The sequence below is a fragment of the Giraffa tippelskirchi genome, chromosome 4 (genome assembly GCF_054371585.1).
Source record: "Giraffa tippelskirchi isolate mGirTip1 chromosome 4, T2T-mGirTip1v1.2.pri, whole genome shotgun sequence".
In the NCBI taxonomy this organism is placed as follows: Eukaryota; Metazoa; Chordata; class Mammalia; order Artiodactyla; family Giraffidae; genus Giraffa; species Giraffa tippelskirchi.
The window spans coordinates 107504696-107530868 of record NC_137278.1 but is presented as its reverse complement, the minus strand read 5'-3'; the positions used below and the strand labels follow the sequence as shown (position 1 = coordinate 107530868).

Below are 26173 nucleotides of genomic sequence, written 5' to 3'. Positions count from 1 at the left end.
AAATTAAAAAAAGGGCTAACATTATTCCAAATTTAATTTAAACTATAAACCTATAGTTCCAAGAAGCTCAGTAAACTGTAGCAAAAGAGACATGAAGAAAACTGAAAATTTTTAAAATTGCTTGAGACTTGTAATAAAGGAAAAAATTTAAGGCAATCTGAGAAACCAAGACACATTACATACAGAAGAATAAATAAAAGAATTACAGTAGATTTCTTGTTGGAAACAGTGCAAGTGAGATGATAATGGAGTAAGATTATTAAAGAAAAATAACTTATTACATAGAATTCTATTCCTAGTAAAAATATCTTCCAAATGAAGGTATGTTTTCCAGATAGTTAAAAGAAACTCTAAAGAAAAGCTTAAATTTTGTCTTATGATTAAAATATGCATATGTAAGAATTAATAAAATCTGAGATATTTACCTGTGTATAATGGCCACAAATTTTGGAACATGATCGTGTGTTAAAATCATAAAATTGTCTTTCATCATACCACATATCAATAGCAGATTTTGGTGAAAATATGGTTAATGGACCTAACCAGAGATTTTCTCCAACATATTTAAAAGTTGGATGGCATTTATATAATTGTGATGAGCAGGAGTTGTGGTTGAATTTGCACTTGTTTGCCCATGCTTCAGCAGTCTTTGCTAAACCTTCATCCCAACTCTGAAAGACAAAATAATTTACATTAAATTGTGTAGATTTGCCTGGGTTAAAGTTATTCTAATGACTATAATAAATAAATTTTTATGTAATGTTTTTTACTGAAACAGAGTTTATAGTATTTATTGTGTTCACAATTATTTCTATTTGGTTCTGTTTCAGAAGCACTTATTTCGTACCCACTGTATGTCAGTTCATTTTTGTACTTCCACCTAGCAGATGGCCTGGCCCAGTGAGACACTCAACAAACACAACTGAATGTGATTTAAAGAAGTTGGAGTTCACAATCTAGTAATTCAAGAAGGTTACACAGACATATCATAAGTAAACTATGAGAACACATTTATAATTAAAAAGAGAAAAAGTCTCTTAGCACACTAAGAATAGAATTTCCTTAATTTGATCAAGAGTATCTACAAAAGAAAACCAAAATCCTACAATAAGCATTAATATACAGTGGTAAAATATTGAAAGCTTTCCCTTGAGATTGAGGATGAAACACAATGTCTCATTATTTCTGCTTAAAATTGTTCTGGAATTTAGGCAGTATAATAAAAAAGGGGAGAGAGAAATATATTAGACAAGATATAAAGTGTGTAATGATTGGAATATCTCATTCTTTTCAGATGACATGCCTGGGTACATAGAAAATTCAAATGAATGTAGAAACAAACTTATAAGTAGCAAGTAAAATTATCAAAGTTGTCAGATACCAGGAGGAGGAATAGATACAAAATTGTATTTCCATATACACTCCAGAGTCCAATAGCTTCAAAAACATCAAATATATATAATTCAATCTAATAAATAATATAAAGAATTATCTCCAAACTGAAAACTACAAAACATTACTAAGAGAAATTTTAAAAGACAAATAAATGGAGAGATATTAAATGTTCATGGGCTGGAAGATTCCATACATACTGTAAAAAATATTGGTCTTGGACTTGAATATATTTCTAATGAAAATCTAAGTAGGTTTTTGAGGGGGGTGCAAAATGATTATAAATTTTTTATGAAAATTCAAAAAACCAACAATAGTGAAGACAACCTTTAAAAAGTAAAACAAAGCTAGAGGATTTATTCTACAGATATCAAGGCATCATAGAGCTACATTAAGACATTGTAGTATTGGCAGGAGGGTAGACAAATAGCCCAATGGAACAAAACAGTGTCTAGAAATAATTACTGACTAAAGTGGACAAGTCTTATTACTATAGGTATTATGACTAAAAGATGACTTTTACAAATATTTTTATTTTAAACTAATTGTAGTTTCACAAGAGGTTGAAAAATGGTACATAGAGATCCTGTGTAAGTGTCACACTGTTTCCCAGCTGGTGTTTTATGTAGATATAGCACAATGCGAAAATCAAGAAACTGACATTGGTGCAGTCAACAGACCTTAAGATTTCAATAGTTTTACATACATTTATTTGTGTGTGTAATTTCATGCAATTTTATCACATATGTAAACTGAAATGACCGTCTCCACAATCAAGATACATAACTTGTCACAATGACAATCCCGCATGTTAACCCTTTAAAGTCATACTCCCTCACTCGATACCTAATTCCCAGCAATCACTAATATGTTCTCTATTTCTTTAATTTTGGCATTTTAAGAATATTATATGAATAGAATCCAATAGTATGTAACCATTTTGAGGCTTTTTACTTTTCATGTGTCAATTGTTTATTTATTCCTCTTTATGCTGAGTGGTATTCTATGGCATGGAGGAAACACAGTTGATTTAATCCTCACCTATTGATGGAAATTTGGCTGTTTGGGCTATTACAAATAAAGTTGCTGTGAACATATGTGAATAGGTTTTTGAAGAGCAATAAATTTTCTTTTTCACAGAAAAAAGGTAGAGGAAAAAGTACCCAGTAATGGATCATTGAGTCATTTGATAAATTTAAGTTTAATACATTTATTGTTTAAGATCTAAAGTGCCAAAATATTTTTTCAGAGTGGCTGTACCATTTTACACTTCTTCCAGCAAAGTAGGACAGATATAGTTCCTCTATATCAGTAGTCCCCAACCTTTCTTGCACCAGGGACCAGCTTTGTGGAAGACAAGTTTTCCATGGACTAGTGGTGGGAGGGATGGTTTGGGGATGGTTCAAGTGTCTTACAGGGGCTTCCCTGGTGACTCAGATGGTAAATAATCTGCCTGCAATGCAGGAGACCCCGGTTCGATCCCTGGGTCAGGAAGATCCCCTGGAGAAAGGAATGGCACCACACTCTGGTATTCTTGCCTGGAGAATTCCAAGGATAGAGGAGCCTGGAGGGTTACAGTCCATGAATCACAAAGATGGACACAACTGAGTGACTAACACGTTCACTGTCTAAGTGCATTACATTTATTGTGCACTGAATTTCTATTATTATATTGTGGTCTATAAGAATCTAGTATCACCACTGATATGCGAGGAGGTGGAGCTCAGGTGGTAATGCCAGTGAAGGGGAGTGACTGTAAATACAGATGAAGCTTCGATCAATCCCTGCCTGCTGCTCCCCTCCTGCTGTGCGGCCTGGTTCCTAATAGGCCATGGACTGGTACTGGTCCGTGGCTCAGGGACTGGGGACCCCTGCTCTATATCCTCTCCAGTATTTCGTATTGTCACTATTTTTTATTTTTATTTTAGCTCCTCTAATTGATGTGTGGTGATTTCACTTTGTGGTATTAATTTGCACTTCCCTAATGGCTGCTGCTGCTAAGTCGCTTCAGTCATGTCCGACTCTGTGTGACCCCATAGACGGCAGCCCACCAGGCTCTCCCGTCCCTGGGATTCTCTAGGCAAGAACACTGGAGTGGGTTGCCATTTCCTTCTCCAATGCATGAAAGTGGAAAGTGAAAGTGAAGTCGCTCAGTCGTGTCCGACTCGTAGCGACCCCATGGACTGCAGCCTACCAGACTCCTCAGTCCATGGGATTCTCCAGGCAAGAGTACTGGAGTGGGGTGCCATTGCCTTCTCCGTCCATCTGCATATCCTTGAGGTTAAATGTCTGTTCAGTGTTTTGTTCATTTTCTAATTGAATTGTTTGTAATCTGACTGTTGAGTTTTCAAAGTTCTTTATATATTATAGACAGGAGTGATTTCTGAGATATGTCATGTGTATTTATTTTCTGCTAGTTTGTAGCTGCCTTTTCATTTCTTAGTAGGGTATTTTTTTTTTTTTTTTGGTGTAGTCATGGCATGTGGGATCTTAGTTCCCTGACCAGGGGATCAAACCTGCACCCTCTGCATTTGAAGGGCAGAGTCTTAACCACTGGGCTTCCCAGGTGACCCAGTGGTAAAGAATCTACCTGCCAATGCAGGAGACTCAGGAGACTCGGCTTCGATTCTTGGGTTGAGAAGATCCTGGTGTAGGAAATGGCAACTCACTCCAGTATTCTTCCCTGGAAAATTTCATGGACAAGAGGAGCCTGGCAGGCTACAGTCCATGGGGTTGCAAAGAGTCAGACATGGCTAGGCATACATGCACACACAAGTCTTAACAACTAGACTGTCAGCGAAGTCCATAGAGTATTTTAAACAGCCAAAAGATGTTAATTTTATGAGGTTCTTTTATAGCTTGTGATTTTGGTGTCATATGTAATCAAAGTAACCAAACATATTAGGTAGGAGGCCTCCACTAGCTGTAGATTCTGACGATTTTCTCTACTTTTTCTTCTAAACCTCTTACAGTTTTGTTTTGCATTTAATCACGTGTTTCATTTAGTGTTAATTTTTGTATCAGGTGTAAAGTTTAAAGTTCAGCTTTTTAAATTTTGCTTATGGATATCAAACATGTGTAGAGCTTAACTTTTAAATTTATTGAGATTTTTTCTTTGATGATTTTTAAAGTTGAAATATAGTTCATTTAAATGATGTGCTAATTTCTGCTGTTTATTGTGATCCACACAGTCAAAGGCTTTGGCATAGTCAATAAAGCAGAAAGAGATGGGAATACCAGACCATCTGACCTGTATGCAGGTCAGGAAGCAACAGTTAGAACTGGACATGGAACAACAGACTGGTTCCAAATAGGAAAAGGAGTACATCAAGGCTGTATATTGTCACTCTGCTTATTTAACTTCTATGCAGAGTACATCATGAGAAATGCTGGGCTGGAAGAAACACAAGCTGGAATCAAGATTGCCGGGAGAAATATCAATAACCTCAGATATGCGGATGACACCACTCTTATGGCAGAAAGTGAAGAAGAACTAAAGAGCCTCTTGATGAAGGTGAAGGAGGAGAGTGAAAAAGTTGGCTTAAAGCTCAACGTTCAGAAAACTAAGATCATGGCATCTGGTCCCATCACTCCATGGGAAATAGATGGGGAAACAGTGGAAACAGTGTCAGACTTTACTTTTTTGGGCTCCAGAATCACTGCTGATGGTGACTGCAGCCATGAAATTAAAAGACGCTTACTCTTGGAAGGAAGGTTATGGCCAACCTAGATAGCATGTTTAAAAGCAGAGACATTACTTTGCCAACAAAAGTCTGTCTAGTCAAGGCTATGGTTTTTCCAGTGGTCACGTATGGATGTGAGAGTTGGACGGTGAAGAAAGCTGAGCGCCGCAGAATTGATGCTTTTGAACTGTGGTGTTGGAGAAGACTCTTGAGAGTCCCTTGGACTGCAAGGAGATCCAATCAATCCATCCTAAAAGAGATCAATCCTGGGTGTTCATTGGAAGGTTTGATGTTGAAGCTGAAGCTCCAATACTTTGGCCACCTCATGCGAAGGGTTGACTCATTGGAAAAGACCCTAATGCTGGGTAGGATTGGGGGCGGGAGGAGAAGGGGACGACAGAGGATGAGATGGTTGGATGGCATCACCGACTCGATGAACATGTGTTTGGGTGGACTCCGGGAGTTGGTGATGGACAGAGAGGCCTGGCGTGCTGCAATTCATGGGGTCACAGAGAGTCGGACGTGACTGAGCGACTGAACTGAACTGAATTTCTGCTGTATAGCAATTTATGGTTGAGAATATGGTCATCTTGATTAACATTTCATGGTCACTGGATCAGAATGTCTATTTATTCTCTAGTTGCTGAGTGAAATGGTCTATATAAATGTCAATTAGATCCTAGTTGGTTAATGGTATTGTTAAGTTCTTGTATGTCCTTGCTGATTCTGAGTATGATTGTTGAAATGAGAGTGTTGAAATCTCCATGTGTAACTGAGGACTCTTCTATTTCTTTTTTCAGGCATATCAGCTTTCTTTCTTGTATGTTAAAGTTCTATTGTTTGAGAAACACATTTTTTTAATAGCCATGTATTTGTGATGGACTGATCATTTTATCATTCTTTAATGTTTAATCTTATTTTCTGTCTCTGGTAATTTTCCTCTGAAATCCACTTTATTTGATATCAATAAAGCCACTTCTATTTCCCTTAGATTAATGTTTACATGACATGTCTTTCTCTACTCTTTTATTTTCAACATACCTATGTCCTATTTGGGGCTTCCCTTGTGGCTCAGACGGCAAAGGGTCTGCCTACAATGCAGGAGACCCAGGTTCTATCCCTGGGTCGGGAAAATCCTCTGGAGAAGGAAATGGCAACCCACTCCAGTACTCTTGCCTGGAAAATTCCATGGACGGAGGAGCCCGGTAGGCTACAGTCCATGGGTCGCAAAGAGTCAGACACGACTGAGTGACTTACTTCACTTCATTTCATGTCCTATTTGAAATGAATCTTTGGTTATAGCACATTGTTGGCTCATTTTTGTTTGTTTTAATCCATTCAACCAGTCTCTGTTTTTTAATTTATGTCTTTATTTACATTTAATATCCTTGCTGATATAAGTTCAAGCAAAAGTCTATCATTTTATTATTTATTTTTTATTTGAGCGTTCTGTTTTTCATTTCTGTTTTACATTTCCTGACTTCATGTGAATTACTGGACTATGACTTAGAATTCCACTTTGATTTACCTGTAGTGTTTTTCAGTATGTATCTTTATATAGATGCTTTAGTGGTTGCTATAGGTATTACATAATACATGTAACATCACAAACTACTGGTGTCAGCATTTTACCAATTTAAATGAAGTGTAGAAATATTACTTCCATATTATTTTGCCACTCATTGCACCAATAACATAACTATCTTAAATACTTCTTCTATATAAAGAACCATATCAAACGATGTTAATTTTTGCTTTAATTGTCGATCATAATTTAGAAAACATAAGAACAATTTGTTATATTTACTCAAAGTTTTATTCTTTTCTTTGTTTTTTTCTTCATTCCTGATGTTCCAAGACTCCTTGTCTTATCATTGTCTTATTGTCTTAAGACCTTTCTTTAGTTATTCTTTTAGAATAGGCCTGATTATGACAAATCATCTTAATTTTCCTAAATCTGAGAATGTGTTAATTTCTTCATTCCTAAAGTATATTTTCTCTATGCAGTATTCTTAGTTGACTTTTTCTGAGATTGAAATTAAAATTGAAGATGTTGTGCCACTTCCTCTGGCAACCATGGATTTGGATGAGAAAATTTGATGACATTGAAATTGTTATTCTCTTATAGGTAATGTATGTTTCTCTCCAACTACTTTAAAGCTTTTTTTGTTTTAGTCTGTGAAGTTTGATTATGATGCATCTTGGCATGAATCTCTTTGGGCTTATCATATTTAGTCTTTACTCAGAATTATTTTTTATATCTTTATCCAAATTTTGGAAGTTCTCAGCCACTATTAGAATTTTTCCTGCTCCTCCCAAAACTTTCTCCATGCCTTCTGGGACTCCAATGATAGGAATATTAGATATTTTGCAATTATCTCACAGATTCCTGATGAGGAATCTCATAAAAATGATTCATCATTTTTTAGTCTATTTTCTCTCTGTTGTTCAGATTTGGTAATTACTACTTTCTGTTTCAAGTTCACTGATTTTTTTTTTCCTTTGTCAGGTTCATTGCCCATCCAATCAATTTTGTTTTTTCTATTTTTTAGTTCTAAAACTTCCATTCAAATCCATAACTTTCATTTTCTGGCTGAGACTTTGTTTTTTTAAGTTTATTTTCAGCATTTTGTCATCAGTCCTTGAAGCATTTTTATGATGACTACTTTAAAATCCTTGTCAGATAATCCTAACATCTGTGTCATTTGGATGTTGGCATCTGTTGGCTTTTCTTTTTCACATTGATATTTTCCTGGTTCTTGGCATGTGAGTGATTTTTTTTATTGTATCTTTGACATTTTGAGATTTATGAGATTCTAGATCTTAATCAATCTTCCTATTTTTTCAGGTCCTCACTGACACTGCTCAAATGGGGGCAGTCGTCTTTATCACTAGTTGGTGGGTAGAAATCCAGGGTCCCTACATTCTCTTATTAACCCTGCTCTGGGGAGGGTTGTCTTCCCACCACTAGAAGGAAATGGATATTGAGGCTCCCCCTTTGCTTCTGCTGATATTATCCCACTGGGAAGAGAAGGGGATACCTTGCTATTATTAGGTGAGAATGAAAGCCTAAGCTTCCTATTTGACCTCTGTTGACCTCTGGAAAAGAATGGGCATCTGTTGCCTCGGGATGAGGCTGGAGGTCCTGACTCCCCATATGGCCTCCATTGACACTGTTGGGGGGCTGCTGTGAGGGCCACTTCATTACTGCTGGATGGTAGTAGTCTAGGATCCATGCTTGGCTTCTTCTGACGTCACACTAGCTGGGAGAGGGAGGGGCACCTCTTTACTGCCTGGTGGGGGCGGGAAGCCTCCTCTGGCACCTCACTGGAGGAGAGTAGGTGAGGGGTGCCTCATAGAGTGTCAAGAAAGACAGTAGTCTAAGTCCTCCACCTGGCCTTTGTTGAAAAGGATAAGAAGCTTGCTTTCTTTCTTTTTTTTTCCTTCTCCATGTTCTTTGCCCAGAGTAGGATGTTTATTGTGCAAAAACAAAAACATTTCTGCCTTACTGGGCTACCCGTTTCCTTATTCTCCAGCAAGAGAGGGCAGACTTCCTTCAGGCTTTTGTTTTCTTTATCCACTGGCATTTCAGGATTTCAAGCTTCTTTAGTTCCCAGTCCAGGATACGCCAGAGTCAAGGGAATTCAGGGAACTCACCTTGTGTCATTCCTTGAATCTTGGAGTTTCTAGTAGGTCTGTCTGCTTTTCTCCAACTTTAAGTCTTCTGATATTTGCTTTACATAAAATATCCAAGGTTTGTAGCTATACTTAATGGGAAGAACCTGGAGAAGGAAATGGCAACCCACGTCAGTATTCTTGCCTGGGAAATCCCATGGACACAGGAGCTTGGCGGGTGACAGTCCATGGGGTCACAAGAGTTGGGCATGACTGAGCAACTAAACCTAATGGGAAGAAAGGGCAAATGGATCTATTCCATCTTGTTGGGAAGGTAATTTTAAAAGTTTTTGGATCATTGTATTTCTTATCCCTATCTCCACAACTTCAAAAGAAGGCATTGCCAGTAGGTAGACAGATTCCCTCTAATTCCTTGACTCAAGAATTTTGGAATGACAAGACACTTGAGTAGTTAAAACTAAAGGTTGCTACCAGTATCAAAATCATAGCCTTGAGCATAAAAATCTCAGAAGGAATGGTAGGACATTGAACTAGGAAGGAAGGCTATCTAATATGGTTCTCCCAGGCTTCATCAAGATTTCTGTGGCATAGGATCACTATAGAAGCAGTAGCATATCCAAGTCTAGAAGAACAATGTCACTGGCATCCTAGTGATGACTAGTGTGGAAGGATAATAATGATTATTGACTTGATTTCTAAAGATGCTTCCTTTATCTTTTGGAATAAAGGCTCCAGGTTTCTTTTGTGTGTGTAATAATGGTGGGGAAAGAGTCCAAAAATGTTAAAGATCTCATTTTAAACTTCTTTGTCAATGTGATGACTAAAACTTACACTGAAATTGATTTAAAGAAAATAAATAAATGTCGTTATATTTCCACTTTAAGGCTGTAGATTTAAAATCATACTATTAACTTCATTGGTTAACTTTCTATATTCTTTTTTTTGACATTTTAATCACTAATTTACTTCAAATTGCAAAAATTGTTGTATCAAAGATTTTGTTTTCAGTATCCAAGAGAGACTTCAGCAGTTTTCAGAGGATGTTTCATAATTTACGCTTCTGAAAAATGAATAGATGGAGTGATGAATTCTCATATACCACTCCCCACCAAAAATTGTATGAACTTGGAACAGGTAAAATACCACAAAGACACAGCCTCTATTTTTTTCCTCACAGTTACTGTAAGGCAGATACAATTCCAGAACCAAACCAAGAAATCAGCAACAACAAAGAAATATTTCCAAGCCAGTTCTTTTCACTTAATATATTCCTAGCTATAGCTTTTGTATAATTCATCTCTTTCCTCAAATAGTTCAGCATATCTAAAGCCTCTAGAAAACTTTACCTCCCCTTAAGCCTGTGAGAATACTGTTTTTTCCTGGACTGTTGGTTTTCTCTGCATTAAAAAGGAAAAATGATTAGCTTTAATCTGTTAAATACTTTAAAAGAAAAATATTAGTAATGCATAGTTCAAACATGGAATAGCTTGTACCAAGTTATCCCCTATCCAAAGTATGGTACAAGAGAAAATTATTCTGTCATTCTAATTAATACCTAGAATTGCTATTCAAATGTTAAACACTATGGCCTTGAAAGAGTAAGAATTATTATCTGATGGCTAAAGAATTACATTTATGCAAAAGATGTAATTCAAGTTAGTTCAAACATACATAATATGTATAAATTATAATTCCCTGGATGTATGTATAACAAAAACAGATATTTGCATTTTAAAATTCCCAAGGACTCTACAATTATAGCTCATTTGTTTGACTGAACAATATAATTAAAAAATTTTTCTAGAAAAAAATCTAATGACCCCTCAGATCTGGCAGTGCTTTTACCTAACACTTAATTAAATCTCTGGCCCTGAAGGAAAATTTTTATTGAGCAATATTCTGCCTTGAGTTGTCAATGGAAGAATTTGATCTGCCTGTAGACATGAATCTCTTTAAAAAGGCTAATTACCTGTCTTATGCCTAGTAACTAATAATTCAAGGGCATTCTAAAAGTGCTTTTAATCACCAATGCTCATATAATGAATCACATCTATATAACAAGCTTCTCTATGTAAGGAGAAAGAAGAACTACTGCTAAGAAATTCCTCAAAATAGAAACAAAAATATTTATAATAATTTCATCAGATAGAAAGTTTCCACATTGCTTTTTTTAGGATATGCTCAGATAAACACGATGCTTCTCCTTGTGCTGTGGTAAGAAACATTATATTGCACATAGGGTTGAGAGCAAGAGGATGTTGAGAAGTGTCAGTATGCTACTGTTTTTTTAGGCTATGGACAGAGAGGCTAAAAGGAATGTTCAGCAATAAAAATAGTATAGTAGTCATTATCCAAAAATTCCTGAAAGGAATATATGAAATCAGGCAAATGACAAAAACAATATGTTGAAAATAGATTTAGTGAGGTATAGTTGATATAGAAAAAAACTGTACATATTACCTGTGTACAATTTGATGAGTTTGGATATATGCAAACACTCATGATATCATCACCACAATCAAAGTAATGCACATATCAACACCTCCCAGTATTCATTTGATCTCTTTGTGCTTTGTTGATTTTATGGTAAGAAACTCAATAAATGGTTCACGTACTGTTAAAGCCTGGCTTGGAGAATTTTGAGCATTACTTTACTAGCATGTGAGATGAATGCAATTGTGCAGTAGTTGGAGCATCTTTGCTATTGCCTTTCTTAGGGACTGGAATGAAAACTGATCTTTTGAAGATGGTGGAGGAATAGGACAGGGAGACCTCTTTCTCCCCCACAAATTCATCAAAAGATCTTTGGACGCTGAGCAAATTCCACAAAACAACCTCTGAATGCTGGCGGAGGACACTAGGCACCCAGAAAGGCAGCCCATTGTCTTTGTAAGGAGGTAGGACAAAATATAAAAGATAAAAAGAGAGACAAAAGAGTTAAGGGTGGAGACCCATTCCGGCGAGAGAGTGGTGAAGGAGGAGGACTTTCCAAACACCAGGAAACCCTCTCGCTGGCGGGTCTGTGGGGAGTTTTGGAATCTCAGAGGTCAACATAACCAGGAGGAAAAAAAAACCCAAAACCTCACAGATTAGGTGTCTAACCGCAACTTCAGCAGAGAAGTAGCCCAGAGGCTTGCGTCAGCCACCAGCAAGCGGAGGCTGAATAGGGAGGTGTGGGCTGCACTGCTTAGGGTAAGGACTGTGCCTGAATGCCCTGAGGACAGTCTGAGGGAGCTAACATGAGATAGCAACCCAAACTGTGGGATAGACAGAGAGAGAGGGGGAAAAAAAAGAGGTGAAAGAGAGAGAGAACTTTCCCACGTAAAGCTCTAACCTAAGGCACTGCCAGGCCCGCTTATAGAACAAAGGACTGAGCAAATACCAGAGGAGAGCCAGATGGCTGCAGACCAGCCCATCCCCCGCCAGAGGCAGGGAGGCATAGAGGCAGAAGGGCGACAGCCAGAGCCGGAAAGGGGCAATCTCGGCCCCAGAGATGGCATCCTCCACCAAACTGTGAGCAGGCTCCCAGTTGCTAACCAAGTCTTCCTGGGATCCTGGAAGGTTGAAATATGCCAGGAGGGCTGCAGCCAGAGATGAGCTTCCCAGAGGAGATACACGGCACACCTGAGACAGCACTCCCACTGCACACCCAGGAAACCAAGAGGCTAGGATGGGGGAGGTGATAAGACGCATTGTCCACCTGGGGAGAATGTGCTCGCCAAGCACCTGGTCACCTGAGCTGCTCAGACCTGGGAAGGGCACAAAATTCAGGCCCAACCGAGTCTGTGCCTTTGTGGAGTACCCGAGAATCTGAACCTGAGCGGCTTAGACCTGAAAAGTGCATGCAACCCAGGATCCGCTTTAGACAGTTCCACCTGCAGAGCAACCTGGAGGCTGAGCAGTGTAGATCGGTAAAGCACACACAGCGTGAGTGGGGGCAAACCCAGTGTAGCCCAGGCCCAGACACTGCCAGCACTCCCCACACATGCCAGTGATATTTGTTTGCAGTGTTCCTCCCTCCCCACAGCACAACTGAAAAAGTGAGCCTAAATAAGTGACCACCTTCGCCCCCTTGTGTCAAGGCAGAAACTAGACACTGAAGAGACTTGAAAACAGAGGAAGCCAAAATAAACAAAGAAGAGGGAACCACTTTGGAAGTGACAGGTGCAACAGATTAAAACCCTGTAGTTAATACCGACTACATTGGAAGGGGCCTATAGACCTTGGGAAGAAGTATAAGCTGGAGCAAGGATCTATCTGAAACTGAACTGACACCACACTGCCCTCAACAGCTCCAGAGAAATTCCTGGGTATATTTTACTAGAATCATTTTTTTTTTAATTTTTTTAATTTTTGTTTTATTTTTAAGTTCTTTATTACTCTTTTATAACCTACTATTACCTTGTAAAAAAAAGACCCTATTTTTAAAGCAAGTTTATATTATTTTATAATTTTTGTGATTTTTTTTAATATTGTATTTTTGAGAGTCTAACCTCTACTCTAGGTTTTTAATCTTTGCTTTTTGGTATTTGTTATCAATTTTGTACCATTAAGAATCCAATCTTCAGTACCCATTTTTACCTAGGAGTGTGATTACTGGCTTGATTATCCTCTCCCCCTTTTGACTCTCCTTTTTCTCCCCAGGTCACCTCTATCTGCTCCCTACCCCTTCTCTTCTCTACCCAACTCTGTGAATCTCTGGGTATTCTGAGCTGTGGAGAACATTTAGGGAACTGATTACTGGCTAGATCTGTCTCACTCCTTTTGATTCCCCCTCTTCTCCTCCTGGTCACCTCTATCTCCTTCCTCTCTCTTCTTTTCTCTATGTAACTCTGTGAACCTCTCTGGGTGTTCCAGACTGTGGAGAGCACTTAGGGAATTGATTACTGGCTAGACTGCTCTCTCCCTTTTTGATCCCCTCTCTTATCCTCCTGGTCACCTCTATCTCCCTCCTCCCTCTTCTCTTCTCCATGTAACTCTGTGAACCTCTCTGGGTGTCCCTCACTGTGGAGAATCTTTTCTCCATTAACCTAGATGTTTTATCATTGGTGTGGTATGGGTGGAGAAGTCTTGAGGCTAATGTAAGAATAAGAATGAAAAACAGAGGCACGAGGCTATATCAAAACTTGAGAACTCCAGAAAGCTCCTGACTCCAGGGAACATTAATCAACAAGAGCTCATCCAAAAGCCTCCATACGTACACTGAAACCAAGCTCCACCCAAGAGCCAACAAGTTTCAGAGCAAGACATACCAAGTTAATTCTCCAACAATGCAGGAACATAACCCTAAGCATTGAAATACAGGCAGCCAAACGTCACAACAAACCCACAGACACCTTAAAACTGACTACTGGACACTTCACTGCACTCCAGAGAGAAGCAATCCAGCTCCACCCACCAGAACACCGATCCAAGCTTCCCTAACCAGGAAACCTTGACAAACCACTCGTCCAACCCCACTCACAGGGAGGAACCTCCACAATAAAGAGGAACCACAAACTTCCAGCATACTGAAAGGCCACCTCAAACATAGAGATCTAAACAAGATGAAAAGGCAAAGAAATATTCAGTGGGTAAAGGAACATGATAAATGCCCAACAAACCAAACAGAACAGGAGGAGATAGGGAGTCTACCTGAAAAAGAATTCAGAATAATGATAGTAAAAATGATTAAAAATCTTGAAAACAAAATGGAGTTACAGATAAATAGTCTGGAGACAAGGATTGAGAAGATGCAAGAAATGTTTAACAAGGACCCAGAAGAAATAAAAAAAGAGTCAATCAATAATGAATAATGCAATAACTGAGATCAAAAACACTCTGGAGGGAACCAACAGTAGAATAATGGAGGCAGAAGATAGGATAATTGAGGTGGAAGATAGAATGGTGGGAATAAATGAAGCAGAGAGGAAAAAAGAAAAAAGAATGAAAAGAAATGAGGACAACCTCAGAGACTTCTGGGACAATGTCAAATGCCCCAACATTCGAATCATAGGAGTCCCAGAAGAAGAAGACAAAAAGAAAGACCATGAGAAAATACTTGAAGAGATAATAGTTGAAAACTTCCCTAAAATGGGGAAGGCAATAGCCACCCAAGTTGAAGAAACCCAGAGAGTCCCAAACAGGATAAACCCAAGGCAAAACACCCCAAGACACATATTAATCAAATTAACGACAATCAAACACAAAGAACAAATATTAAAAGCTGCAAGGGAAAAACAACAAATAACACACAAGGGGAATTCCCATTAGGATAACAGCTGATCTTTCAGTAGAAACTCTTCAGGCAAGAAGGGAATGGCAGGACATACTTAAAGTGATGAAAGAGAAAAGCCTACAACCTAGATTACTGTACCCAGCAAGGATCTCATTCAAATATGAAGGAGAAATCAAAAGCTTTACAGACAAACAAAAGCTGAGAGAATTCAGCACCACAAAACCAGCTCTTCAACAAATGCTAAAGGATCTTCTCTAAACAGGAAACACAGAAAAGGTGTATAAACTCGAACCCAAAACAACAAAGTAGATGGCAATGGCATCATACTTATCAATAATTACCTTAAATGTAAATGGGTTGAATGCCCCAACCAAAAGACAAAGACTGGCTGAATGGATACAAAAACAAGACCTCTATATATCCTGTCTACAAGAGATCCACCTCAAAACAAGGGACATATACAGACTGAAAGTGAAGGGCTGGAAAAAGATATTTCAGGCAAATGGAGACCAAAAGAAAACAGGAGTCGCAATACTCATATCAGATAAAACAGACTTTGAAATAAAGGCTATGAAAAGAGACAAAGAAGGACACTACATAATGATCAAAGGATTAATCCAAGAAGAAGATATAACAGTTATAAATATATATGCACCCAACATAGGAGCACTGCAATATGTAAGGCAAATGCTAACAAGTATGAAAGAGGAAATTAACAGTAACACAATAATAGTGGAGACTTTAATACCCCACACACCTATGGATAGATCAACTAAACAGAAAATTAGCAAGGAAACACAAATTTTAATGATAATGACCTAATTGATATCTATAGGACATTTCACCCCAAAACAATGAATTTCACCTTTTTCTCAAGTGCACATGAAAACTTCTCCAGGATACATCATATCCTGGGCCATAAATGTATCCTAGATAAATTAAAAAAATATTGAAATCATTCCAAGCATCTTTTCTGATCACAATGCGGTAAGTTCAGATGTCAACTACAGGAGAAAAACTATTAAAAATACAAACATATAGAGGCTAAGCCACACGCTTCTGAATAACCAACAAATCACAGAAGAAATCAAAAAAGAAATCAAAATATGCATAGAAATGAATGAAAACACAACAATCCCAAATCTATGGGACTCAGTAAAGCAGTGCTAAGGGGAAGGTTCATAGCAATATAAGCTTACCTCAAGAAACAAGAGAAAAGTCAAATAAATAACTTAACTCTACACCTAAAGCAACTAGAAAAAGAAGAAATGAAGACCCCCAGGGTTAGTAGAAGGAAAGAAATCATAACAATTAGGGCTGAGATAAATGAAAAAGAAACAAAGGAGACCATAGCAAAAATCAACAAAGCTAAAAGCTGGTTCTTTGAGAAGATAAATAAAATAGACAAACCATTAACCAGATTCATCAAGAAAAAAAGGGAGAAGAATCAAATCAACAAAATTAGAAATGAAAATGGAGAGATCACAACAGACAACACAGTAATACAAAGGATCATAAGAGACTACTATCAGCAACTATATGCCAATAAAATGGAAAACTTGGAAGAGATGGAAAATTTCTTAGAAAAGAATAACTTTCCACAACTGAACCAGAAAGAAATAGAAAATCTTAACAGACCCATCACAAGCACGGAAATCAAAACTGTCATCAAAAATCTTCCAGCAAAAAAAAGCCCAGGACCAGAGGGCTTCACAGCGGAATTCTACCAAAAATTTAGAGAAGAGCTAACACCTATCCTATTCAAACTCTTCCAGAAAATTGCAGACGAAGGTAAACTACCAAACTCATTCTATGAAGCCACCATCACCCTAATACCAAAACCAGACAAAGATGACACACAAAAAGAAAACTATAGGCCAATATCACTGATGAACATAGATGCAAAAGTCCTTAACAAAATTCTAGCAAACAGAATCCAACAACATATTAAAAAGATCATACATCATGACCAACTGAGCTTTATCCCAGAGATGCAAGGATTCTTCAATATTCGCAAATCAATTAATGTGATATACCACATCAACAAATTGAAAGATAAAAACCATATGAGTATCTCAATAGATGCAGAGAAAGCCTTTGACAAAATTCAACATCCATTTATGATAAAAACCCTCCAGAAAGCAGGAATAGAAGGAACATACCTCAACATAATAAAAGCCATATATGATAATCCCACAGCAAACATTATCCTCAACGGTGAAAAATTGAAAGCATTTCCCCTTAAATCAGGAACAAGACAAGGGTGCCCACTCTCACCACTACTATTCAACATAGTTTTGGAAGTTGTAGCCACAGCAATCAGAGCAGAAAAAGAAATAAAAGGAATCCAGATTGGAAAAGAAGAAGTAAAACTCTCACTGTTTGAAGATGACATGATCCTCTACATAGAAAACCCTAAAGACTCCACCAGAAAATTACTAGAGCTAATCCATGAATATAGCAAAGTTGCAGGATATAAAATTAACACACAGAAATCCCTTGCATTCCTATACTCCAATAATGAGAAAACAGAAAGAGAATTAAGGAAACAATTCCATTCACCATTGCAACGAAAAGAATAAAATATTTAGGAATAAATCTACCTAAAGAAACAGAAGACATATATATAGAAAACTATAAAACACTCATGAAAGAAATAAAAAATGACACAAATAGATGGAGAAATATACCATGTTCATGGATTGGAAGAATCAATGTGGTGAAAATTAGTATACTACCCAAAGCAATCTATAGATTCAATGAAGCTACCAATGGTATTTTTCACAGAACTAAAACAAATAATTTCACAATTTGTATGGAAATACAAGAAACCTCGAATATCCAAAGCAATCTTGAGAAAGAAGAATGGAACTGGAGGAATCAATCTGCCTGACTTCAGACTATACTACAAATCTACACTCATCAAGACAGTATGGTACTGGCACAAAGATAGAAATATGGATCAATGCAACAAAACAGAAATGCCAGAGACAAATCCACACACCTATCGACACCTTATCTTTGACAAAGGAGGCAAGAATATACAATGGAGAAAAGACAATCTCTTTAACAGGTGGTGTTGGAAAAACTGATCAACCACTTGTAAAAGAATGAAACTAGAACACTTTCTAACAACATACACAAAAATAAATTCAAAATGGATTAAAGATCTAAACATAAGAACAGAAACTATAAGACTAGAGGAAAGCATAGGCAAAACACTCTCTGACATAAATCACAGCAGGATCCTCTACAACCCACCTCCTGGAGTAATGGAAATAAAAGCAAAAATAAACAAATAGGACCTAATTAAACTTAAAAGCTTTTGCACAATGAAGGAAACTATAAGCAAGGTGAAAAGACAGCCTTCAGAAAGGGAGAAAATAATAGCAAATGAAGCAACTGACAAAGAGTTAATCTCAAAAATATACAAGCAGCTCATGCATCTCAATTCCAGAAAAACAAACGACCCAATCAAAAAGTGGGCCAAAGAACTAAACAGACATTTCTCCAAAGAAGACACACAGATGGCTAACAAACACATGAAAAGACGCTCAACATCACTCATTATTAGAGAATTGCAAATCAAAACTACAATGAGGTACCATCTCATGCCAGTCCGAGTGGCTGCTATCCAAAAGTCTACAAACAATAAATGCTGGAGAGGGTGTGGGGAAAAGGGAACCCTCTTACACTGTTGGTGGGAATGCAAACTAGTACAGCCACTATGGAGAACAGTGTGGAGATTCCTTAAAGAACTGGAAATAGAACTGCCATACGACCCAGCAATCCCACTGCTGGGCATGCACACTGAGGAAACCAGAACTGAAAGAGACACGTGTAACCCAGTGTTCATCGCAGCACTGTTTACTATAGCCAGGACATGGAAGCAACCTAGATGTCCATCGGCAGACAAATGGATAAGAAAGCTGTGGTACATACACACAATGGAATAGTACTCAGCCATTAAAAAGAATGTATTTGAATCAGTTCTAATGAGGTGGCTGAAACTGGAGCCTATTATACAGAGTGAAGTAAGCCAGAAAGAAAAACACCAATAGGGTATACTAACGCATATACGTGGAATTTAGAAAGATGGTAACAATGACCCTATATGTAAGGCATCAAAAGAGACACAGATGTAAAGAACAGTCTTTTGGACTCTGTGGGAGAAGGTGTGGTTTGGATGATTTGAGAGAATAGCATTGAAACGTGTATATTATCTTATGTGAAACAGATCACCAGCCCAGGTTCGATGCACAAGACAGGGTGCTCAGGGCTGGTGCACTGGGATAACCCTGAGGGATGGGATGGGGAGGGAGGTGAGAGCAGGGTTCAGGATTCAGGATGGGGAACACATGTACACCCATGGCTGATTCATGTCAATGGATGGCAAAAACCACTACAATATTGTAAAGTAATTAGCCTCCAATTAAAATAAATAATTAAAAAAAAAAGAAAACTGCATTTTTCCAGTCCTGTGGCCACTGCTGAGTTTCTCAAATTTGCTGGCATATTGAGTGCAGCACTTTCACAGCATCATCGTTTAGGATTTGAAATAGCTCAACTGGAATTCCATCACCTCCACTAGCTTTGTTTGAACTGATGCTTCCCAAGACCCACTTGACTTCATATTCCAGGATGTGTGGCTCTAGGTGAGTGATCACACCATCGTGATTATCTGGGTCATGAAAATCTTTTTTGTATAGTTCTTCTGTGTATTCTTGCCATCTCTTCTTAATATCTTAATATCACCTAGAATAAGGTCCTGCAGATTCTTCCATGCTGTCACAATTGGCATGATTTTCTTCTTCTTCTTTTTTTAAGGCTGAATAACATTCCATTTTATGTATATACAGGCTTCCCTGATAGCTCAGTTGGTAAAGAACCTGCCTGCAATGCAGGAGACCCCGGTTTGATTCCTGGGTTGGGAAGATTTGCTGGAGAAGGGATAGGGTACCCACTCTGGCATTCTTGGGCTTCCTGGCAGCTCAGCTGGTAAAGAAACCACTTGCAATGTGGAGTTTTCTTTATCCAGTCATCTGTTGATGGACTCTTCGTTGTGTCCATCTCTTTGTGACCCCATGGACTGCAGCATGCCAGGCTTCTCTGTCCTTCACCATCTCCCAGAGCTTGCTCAACTCATGTCCATTGAGTCAGTGATGCCATCCAATCATCTTGCATCAGGTGGCCAAAGTATTGGAGCTTCAGCTTTAGCATCAGCTCTTCCAATAAATATTCAGGATTGATTTCCTTTAGAATTGACTGGCTTAATCTCCTTCCTCTCAAAGGGACTCTCAAGAGTCTTCTCCAGAATCACAGTTCAAAAGCATCAATTCTTTGGCTCTAAAGAATTATGGTCCAGCTCACATCCACACATGACTACTGGAAAAACCATAGCTTTGAATAGACTGCCCTTTGTCAGCAAAGTAATGTTTCTGCTTTTTAATATGCTGTCTAGGTTTGTCATAGCTTTTTTTCCAAGCAGCAAGTGTCTTTAAATTCCATGGCTGCAGTCACCATCTGCAGTGATTTTGGAGCCCAAGAAAATAGTCTGTCACTGTTTCCATTGTTTCCCCATCTATTTGCCATGAAGTGATGGGACCGGATGCCATGATCTTAGTTTTCTGAATGTTGAGCTTTAAGCCAAATTTGTCACTTTCATCTTTCACCTTCATCCAGAGTCTCTTGTGTTGTTTCTATATCTTGGTTATTTTGAATGAATGAATATGGACGTGAAGCTCTTTTCAAGATCCTAACTTTTTTTTTTCAATTTTTTGTGGTAGATACCCAGAAGTGGGATTTTTGGAACATATGGTAGTTCTATTTTTAATTTCTTGAGGAACCTCCATACTTTTCTCCATAGCTGCAGCAAAATTTTAAATTCCCACTAACAGCGTACTGTGATTCAAATTGTTTTACATTACCCTAAAATTTATTTGTGTTATTATTAGTTATTGTCAGCATATCAAATGTTTGTAGGTAAGAATAAAAACAATTTGAATATAAAAGCCATTAATTCAACAAAAAAATGGGGGATGAAAAGATAGCAAAAGGAAGCTAAATCTATTTTAGTATAGCAAGAGGATCAGTAGATATCCTCTTATTCTTCACACTAGTAAAGCAATTATCAGATGAATGACTTTGGGAGCTCTTGTTCTACTGCCTGTCAGTGAGCTAGCTGAGTGTGGGCCCCCCTGTGCCCCAGACAGACAGGCTGAATCCTAGTTCATTTTCTCTATAACCTGTGTAAGTATGAAGTTAAACTTTTTGTTTCACTAAGCCACTGAGAGTTCAGGGTTTATTGCGTACCAAAGCCCAGTGTAGCCTCTTATAAAACTTACTGTGGAAGTGAGGTGAAGCCATTATAAAAATCCAAATTCATACCAGCTGAGACCTAGATAGGAGGGATCCCTGTCTTGGTCCAGACTTTATAGGACATCGCATGTTATACACACACACACACACACACACACTTTTCCTCGTTTTAACCTTAGCACAGGTTTAATGTGACTCACAACACAATGTCTGCATCTTTTGCCACATGTTTTTAAAGCAAAAGGCTTCTGTATCTGAATGGTAAAAGGCTTGTGAATATTGTTGCTGATGACACTAGAGACATACACCACTTCAGACTCCAAGAAAGAGTGGAACCATGGAAGCGCTTAGGTTGAAAGATCAACTTGTCAAATCTTTCATTTCAGCACGAAAGCAGTAGATCCATGAATAATATAATATTGCTTGGAAGTACTACTGAAGATCTGTTTCATCACTTCTCCATATTCCCTGATTTCAGGGATAAAGGAGACATTTCGCAATGGTAACAAATTTCTATTACTGTTGAGTAGGGATGCGTGTAGTTCTTTATGTCACCTAAGTGAAGAATGACATCAGTTCTTCACATTGGCCACTAGACGGGCATAAGCACCAGAATGGTAAATAATCTTGTATTTATAAAAATATTTAAGAAGACAATTAAATTTCCCAAAACATTAAAAAATATTTAAGATACTTAAAATTGAAGACTATTCATTACAACTTTAACCCAAACCCTATATAGTTATAGCTATAAAATTATAACTATAATTTTAATAGAAAGTTTTGATGATTTTAGAAGAAATGAAAATTTACTTAATAACATCAATGAAAATGAGCAAGATTATTCTGAACAGATCCAAATCTGAGCAGATTAGATGAAATCTCTGAAACCACATATTCTTTACTAAATGAAAATTTAACTACTGAGCCACCCATGACATGTGGGCTTCCATTTTTATACTTCTTCTAGGTCACAAATGTGAGTGGCAAGTTTGCCTAAACTATGTTGGCAACTACAGTTAGTTGTCAAGCAGTGAGGATATTAATGTCAGGGGAATGATGGCAATCCATGTGATTCAGAACCAAAATATCTGAAAAACGTGATCTGTTATTCAGGAGGCAGATCATAAGTTGAAGCTGAAGCTGAGGTCAGTAAACTGAACATTGATAGTATTTGGTGGTTGTTGTGTGGGTTCAACAAGTTATCATAAAAGTAAAACACTGGCAAGTTTGGCAGAAGAAAGAGAGCATCAGGAAATGTGGGGCTTTTGAGGAATGGAAAGGAAACTGCTTCTATATAGCATATTATAATAAGATTCTAAAAAGGCTTTGAGAGACCCGTGCTGTAAAACTTTCATATGCTTAAAAAGCCTCAGGGCAAAGAGAAGACTGTGACTCCCAGGAAATCCCTGTAAGTTTTTAGAAATTGCCTTAGCAAATGGAACAGGTTCAGACTGTACCAATTTCCCCAAAATTCATGTTTCAAGGATACTGCCATTAAGATGAAAAATAAAAGCACCAGGGTGAGGAATCAAAGATTCAAAAACTTCTCCAAGCTGTACTTTAAGCATGAGTATTGGTACTTGAAATTGACTGGAGGCATAAGGCCAAAAGACCTTCCGAGTTCTGGAGACAGATGTATTCCCAAAGATACTGTAAATCTGTTATGAAAAAGCAAATGAATGCAAGATATCTTAAATGACACTTAGACCTTACTGTGGGCAGAAAGCAGTCTGAGAAGGCCATATAGCCCTCAAGATAGCATAACTCCCAAAGTCCACTTCAGATTGGTCCAAGGAGAATGATGGATAAGGAAGAATATTTTTAAAGAAGATAGAGACCGCAGAAAACAATGGAGAAGGGAACAGCTATCACCTCGAATCAAATAAATTTTTGACCTCCAGTATAGCAGATCTTCTAATACCTACCGTAAAGTTTTCAGAATTGCTCTGAACCAATGTTTGCTGTGTGGTTCCCACTTGTTCGTTTTCTGAATGGATAAATGTTTGCTATAGTCTTGTCTATGTGTTATCATTGCATACTGTTTATGTGCGGGACAGACCGTCACTAGGCCAAGAGTATCCACAAGGATCCACCACACCCCTTGGCCCTAGCATAAAAGGGATACGCATAAAAGGGATACGCATAAAAGGGAGCTATGTCTAGGCAAGCAACAGCTTCAAGTTTCCTTTTTCATACACTCTTGTCACTACCTTGGAAAAGACAGCTCGGTCAAGGCGTAATTTTTAGATGCATGCTGAAAGCTCCAGACTGAAATCATACAAATGACTCCATGAAAGTTATTGCCCAGATACCTCAGGATGAACCGGAGAAGTAAGATCCTAGCCTAGGTTCTTCCTCACCATGTATTTCATGTTGGCTGCGGTGGGCGAGACGTTGGTCCGCGCTTCATTGTGTAATCTGAGGCACTCCTCTATAAACGTCTCATTCGTGATGGAGGGAACATTGGGAGGCGGTTTACTGGCTACCAGACAGAGACCTAAGGTCCACAAATAGCTCAGTTTCTTCCTGAGAATCATGGTGGGACGCAGAGAACGCTCTGCCTCACAGACCCGTAACGGCTCAGTGGGTCTGGCTTTCTGGGCTCCGGGCGTCCTTGCTCTTCCGCCGGCTCTGACTTCTTGCGAGGGCTTGAGGCAGGTGTGAGCATGCGCGGAGAGGAGCTCCGAGCGCAGGGGCGCGAAAGACCGCCCGCTAGCCTGTACAGAAAGTCCTAGGCTGCAGGATAAAGCCTTGAGTCGCTTTGTGGTGCAGTTTCACCCATTCAAGCACCCGTTCAAGGTGCTTTCTGTGGATCCAATCCGGAATCACTGCAGAGGGGGCCTGGATTCTAAACCAGATTGCAACATGCAGGCAACACGTCTATGTAAAAGGTCAACGTGTATAGTATGCTGACAGTGGACCGGGCCTGTGCAAGCAAAGCCCTGTAGAGTGGACGATTTGTAGATTCAGCTTCGGGTATGACTTTAAAAAAGTTTATTGTTTGGAATAAACTTCAGCATCATACTGTGCGTTTCCTCAGAGACTGGCAACAAAACTCGAATAGGCATTTTAAATACTTGATGACATACAGATCCTTATTACCGTGTCAAACATTTAATTATTCAATAATTTGCTTTTGTTTTCTCAGCTGAAGAGACTGACTGCCTCAGACGATGAACATAGACATGTGGAAAAGTGGACAAAATCTTTCCTTCTTTATACTTAAATGTGGAACAGAGCTACCGTTCGAGACTAGTAAACTTCAGTTAAAGGACTGCTTTGGTTGGGATGCTGAAGACTAGGACAGAGTACAACTGATTGCTTATTTTACCTACCTTGCAATACAGATCAACTTCATTTGGCATAATGTTTTAAATCCACTATGTGTCATACTATTATTCAATAAGAAAGCAGCATTTTACACCGTGACCTTAGATGATATTTTCCAGTATTTCTGTGTTTCAAACAAATGTCTTTATTTGATTATTTGAGGTTGTTTATAATGCCATTTAATTCAAGTGAACACATATATTTACATTTCCTGATATTCTAGTCAATTAACTTTGCCACTGAAAGAAAAAGATTGATACAATTAGTTATTTGTAAAAATAGAAAGCAGGAAATTAAATTATAAAATAGGGAGAAAGAATTTTAATGGAAATTCTACAGAGCAATAGATGGGTTTTTAAGCTTTTTGGGTTTTTTTTTGGTTATTGATTACGTTACATTTGTGGTCGGGGAATATGAACTATGTGATATAAAGCCTTTGCTGTTGGAACACAGATGAAAAAATAGATAAAGAGAATAAAGAGTCAAGAAGTATCCACATATACATCCCAGAACTTGCATATAACAGAGGTGGCATTTCTGATGAGTTTGGTGATAAGGACTTAAAAAAAATTCTCATATAATTACTTATCCCAGGTGGTACCAGTGGTACAGAAACTGCCTGCCAATGCAGGAGACATAAGAGACACAGGTTCAATCCCTGGGTCAGGAAGATCCCCTGGAGGAGGAAATGGTAACCTACTCCAGTGTTCTTGCCTGGAGAATTCCATGGACAGAGGAGCCTGGTAGGCTATGGTCTATAGGATCCATAGGGTCGCAAAGAGTTTGACATGACTGAAGTGACTTGTTATGCAGTGTGTGTATATCAAAAAATATAAGATTTAATCTCTTCTTTACACAAAAATAAATTCCATATTAAGACTTAAATGTGAGAAAAACCTCTACAGGAAAATAAGAGAGGATTTCTGAATATTACTAGAATCTTATATCATTGCCTCTGTGTATATTTATCCTCTTATTCAAACATTTAAATAATATTCTTAACACAGCATCCAGAGTGATTCTGTTAACTGTAAATCAGATTATGTCACCCCACTGCTCAAAACCTTCCAACTTATGGTTCCCATGGCACTCAAAGCAAAATCCCAAGTCCTTACATTAACCATCAAGATCCTGAACAATGCACCCCAACTCTGATCTCATCTCCTACTTCTCTCCCTTTCGCTGTCTCTATTTCACAAAGTTTGGCTCCTTGTTGTTCCCGGAAAAAGCTAAGATGCTCCTGTACCGGGGCATTTGCTCTTGTTTCTTTTGCCTAAATTCTTTCCCCAGAAAGTTACATGACTTGTTTATAACCTCTACTAAATATTTGCTCAAAGCAAGTGAAAGTGAAGTCGATCAGTCATGTCAGACTCTTTGTGACCCCTTGGACTGTAGCCTACCAGGCTCCTCAGTCCATGGAATTTTCCAGGCAAGAATATTGGAGTGGGTTGCGTTTTCTTCTCCAGGGGATCTTCCCAACCCAGAGATTGAACCCAGATCTCCCGCATTGCGGACAGACGCTTTACCGCCTGAGCCACCAGGGAAACCCCAAATTATATCTTACCAAAATATACTTGAGAGGGTAGTTTTGCAT

The 26173-nt window shown here is 38.3% G+C and overlaps 1 protein-coding gene and 1 long non-coding RNA gene across 4 annotated transcripts in view; one reads left to right on the top strand and one right to left on the bottom strand.

Moving 5' to 3' along the window:
* Nucleotides 1-23882, bottom strand: part of GLIPR1L1 (GLIPR1 like 1) — a 43483-nt gene extending 19601 nt beyond the window's left edge. For all 3 annotated transcript variants that reach the window (XM_081596460.1, XM_081596459.1, XM_081596458.1), the window contains exons 1-2: nt 23610-23882; nt 426-671 (exon numbers count right to left, since the gene is read on the bottom strand). In XM_081596460.1, coding sequence (XP_081452586.1) covers nt 426-671; nt 23610-23786 — 423 coding nt within the window. In that variant the 5' untranslated portion in view covers nt 23787-23882. The remainder of the gene's footprint in view (nt 1-425; nt 672-23609) is intronic.
* On the top strand, nt 8394-24678 carry LOC145547274 (uncharacterized). Its single transcript, XR_014083691.1, has 3 exons — nt 8394-9024; nt 11429-11608; nt 24398-24678. It is a non-coding gene; the product is annotated as an uncharacterized LOC145547274 (long non-coding RNA).
* The last annotated feature ends 1495 nt before the right edge of the window (nt 24679-26173 follow it).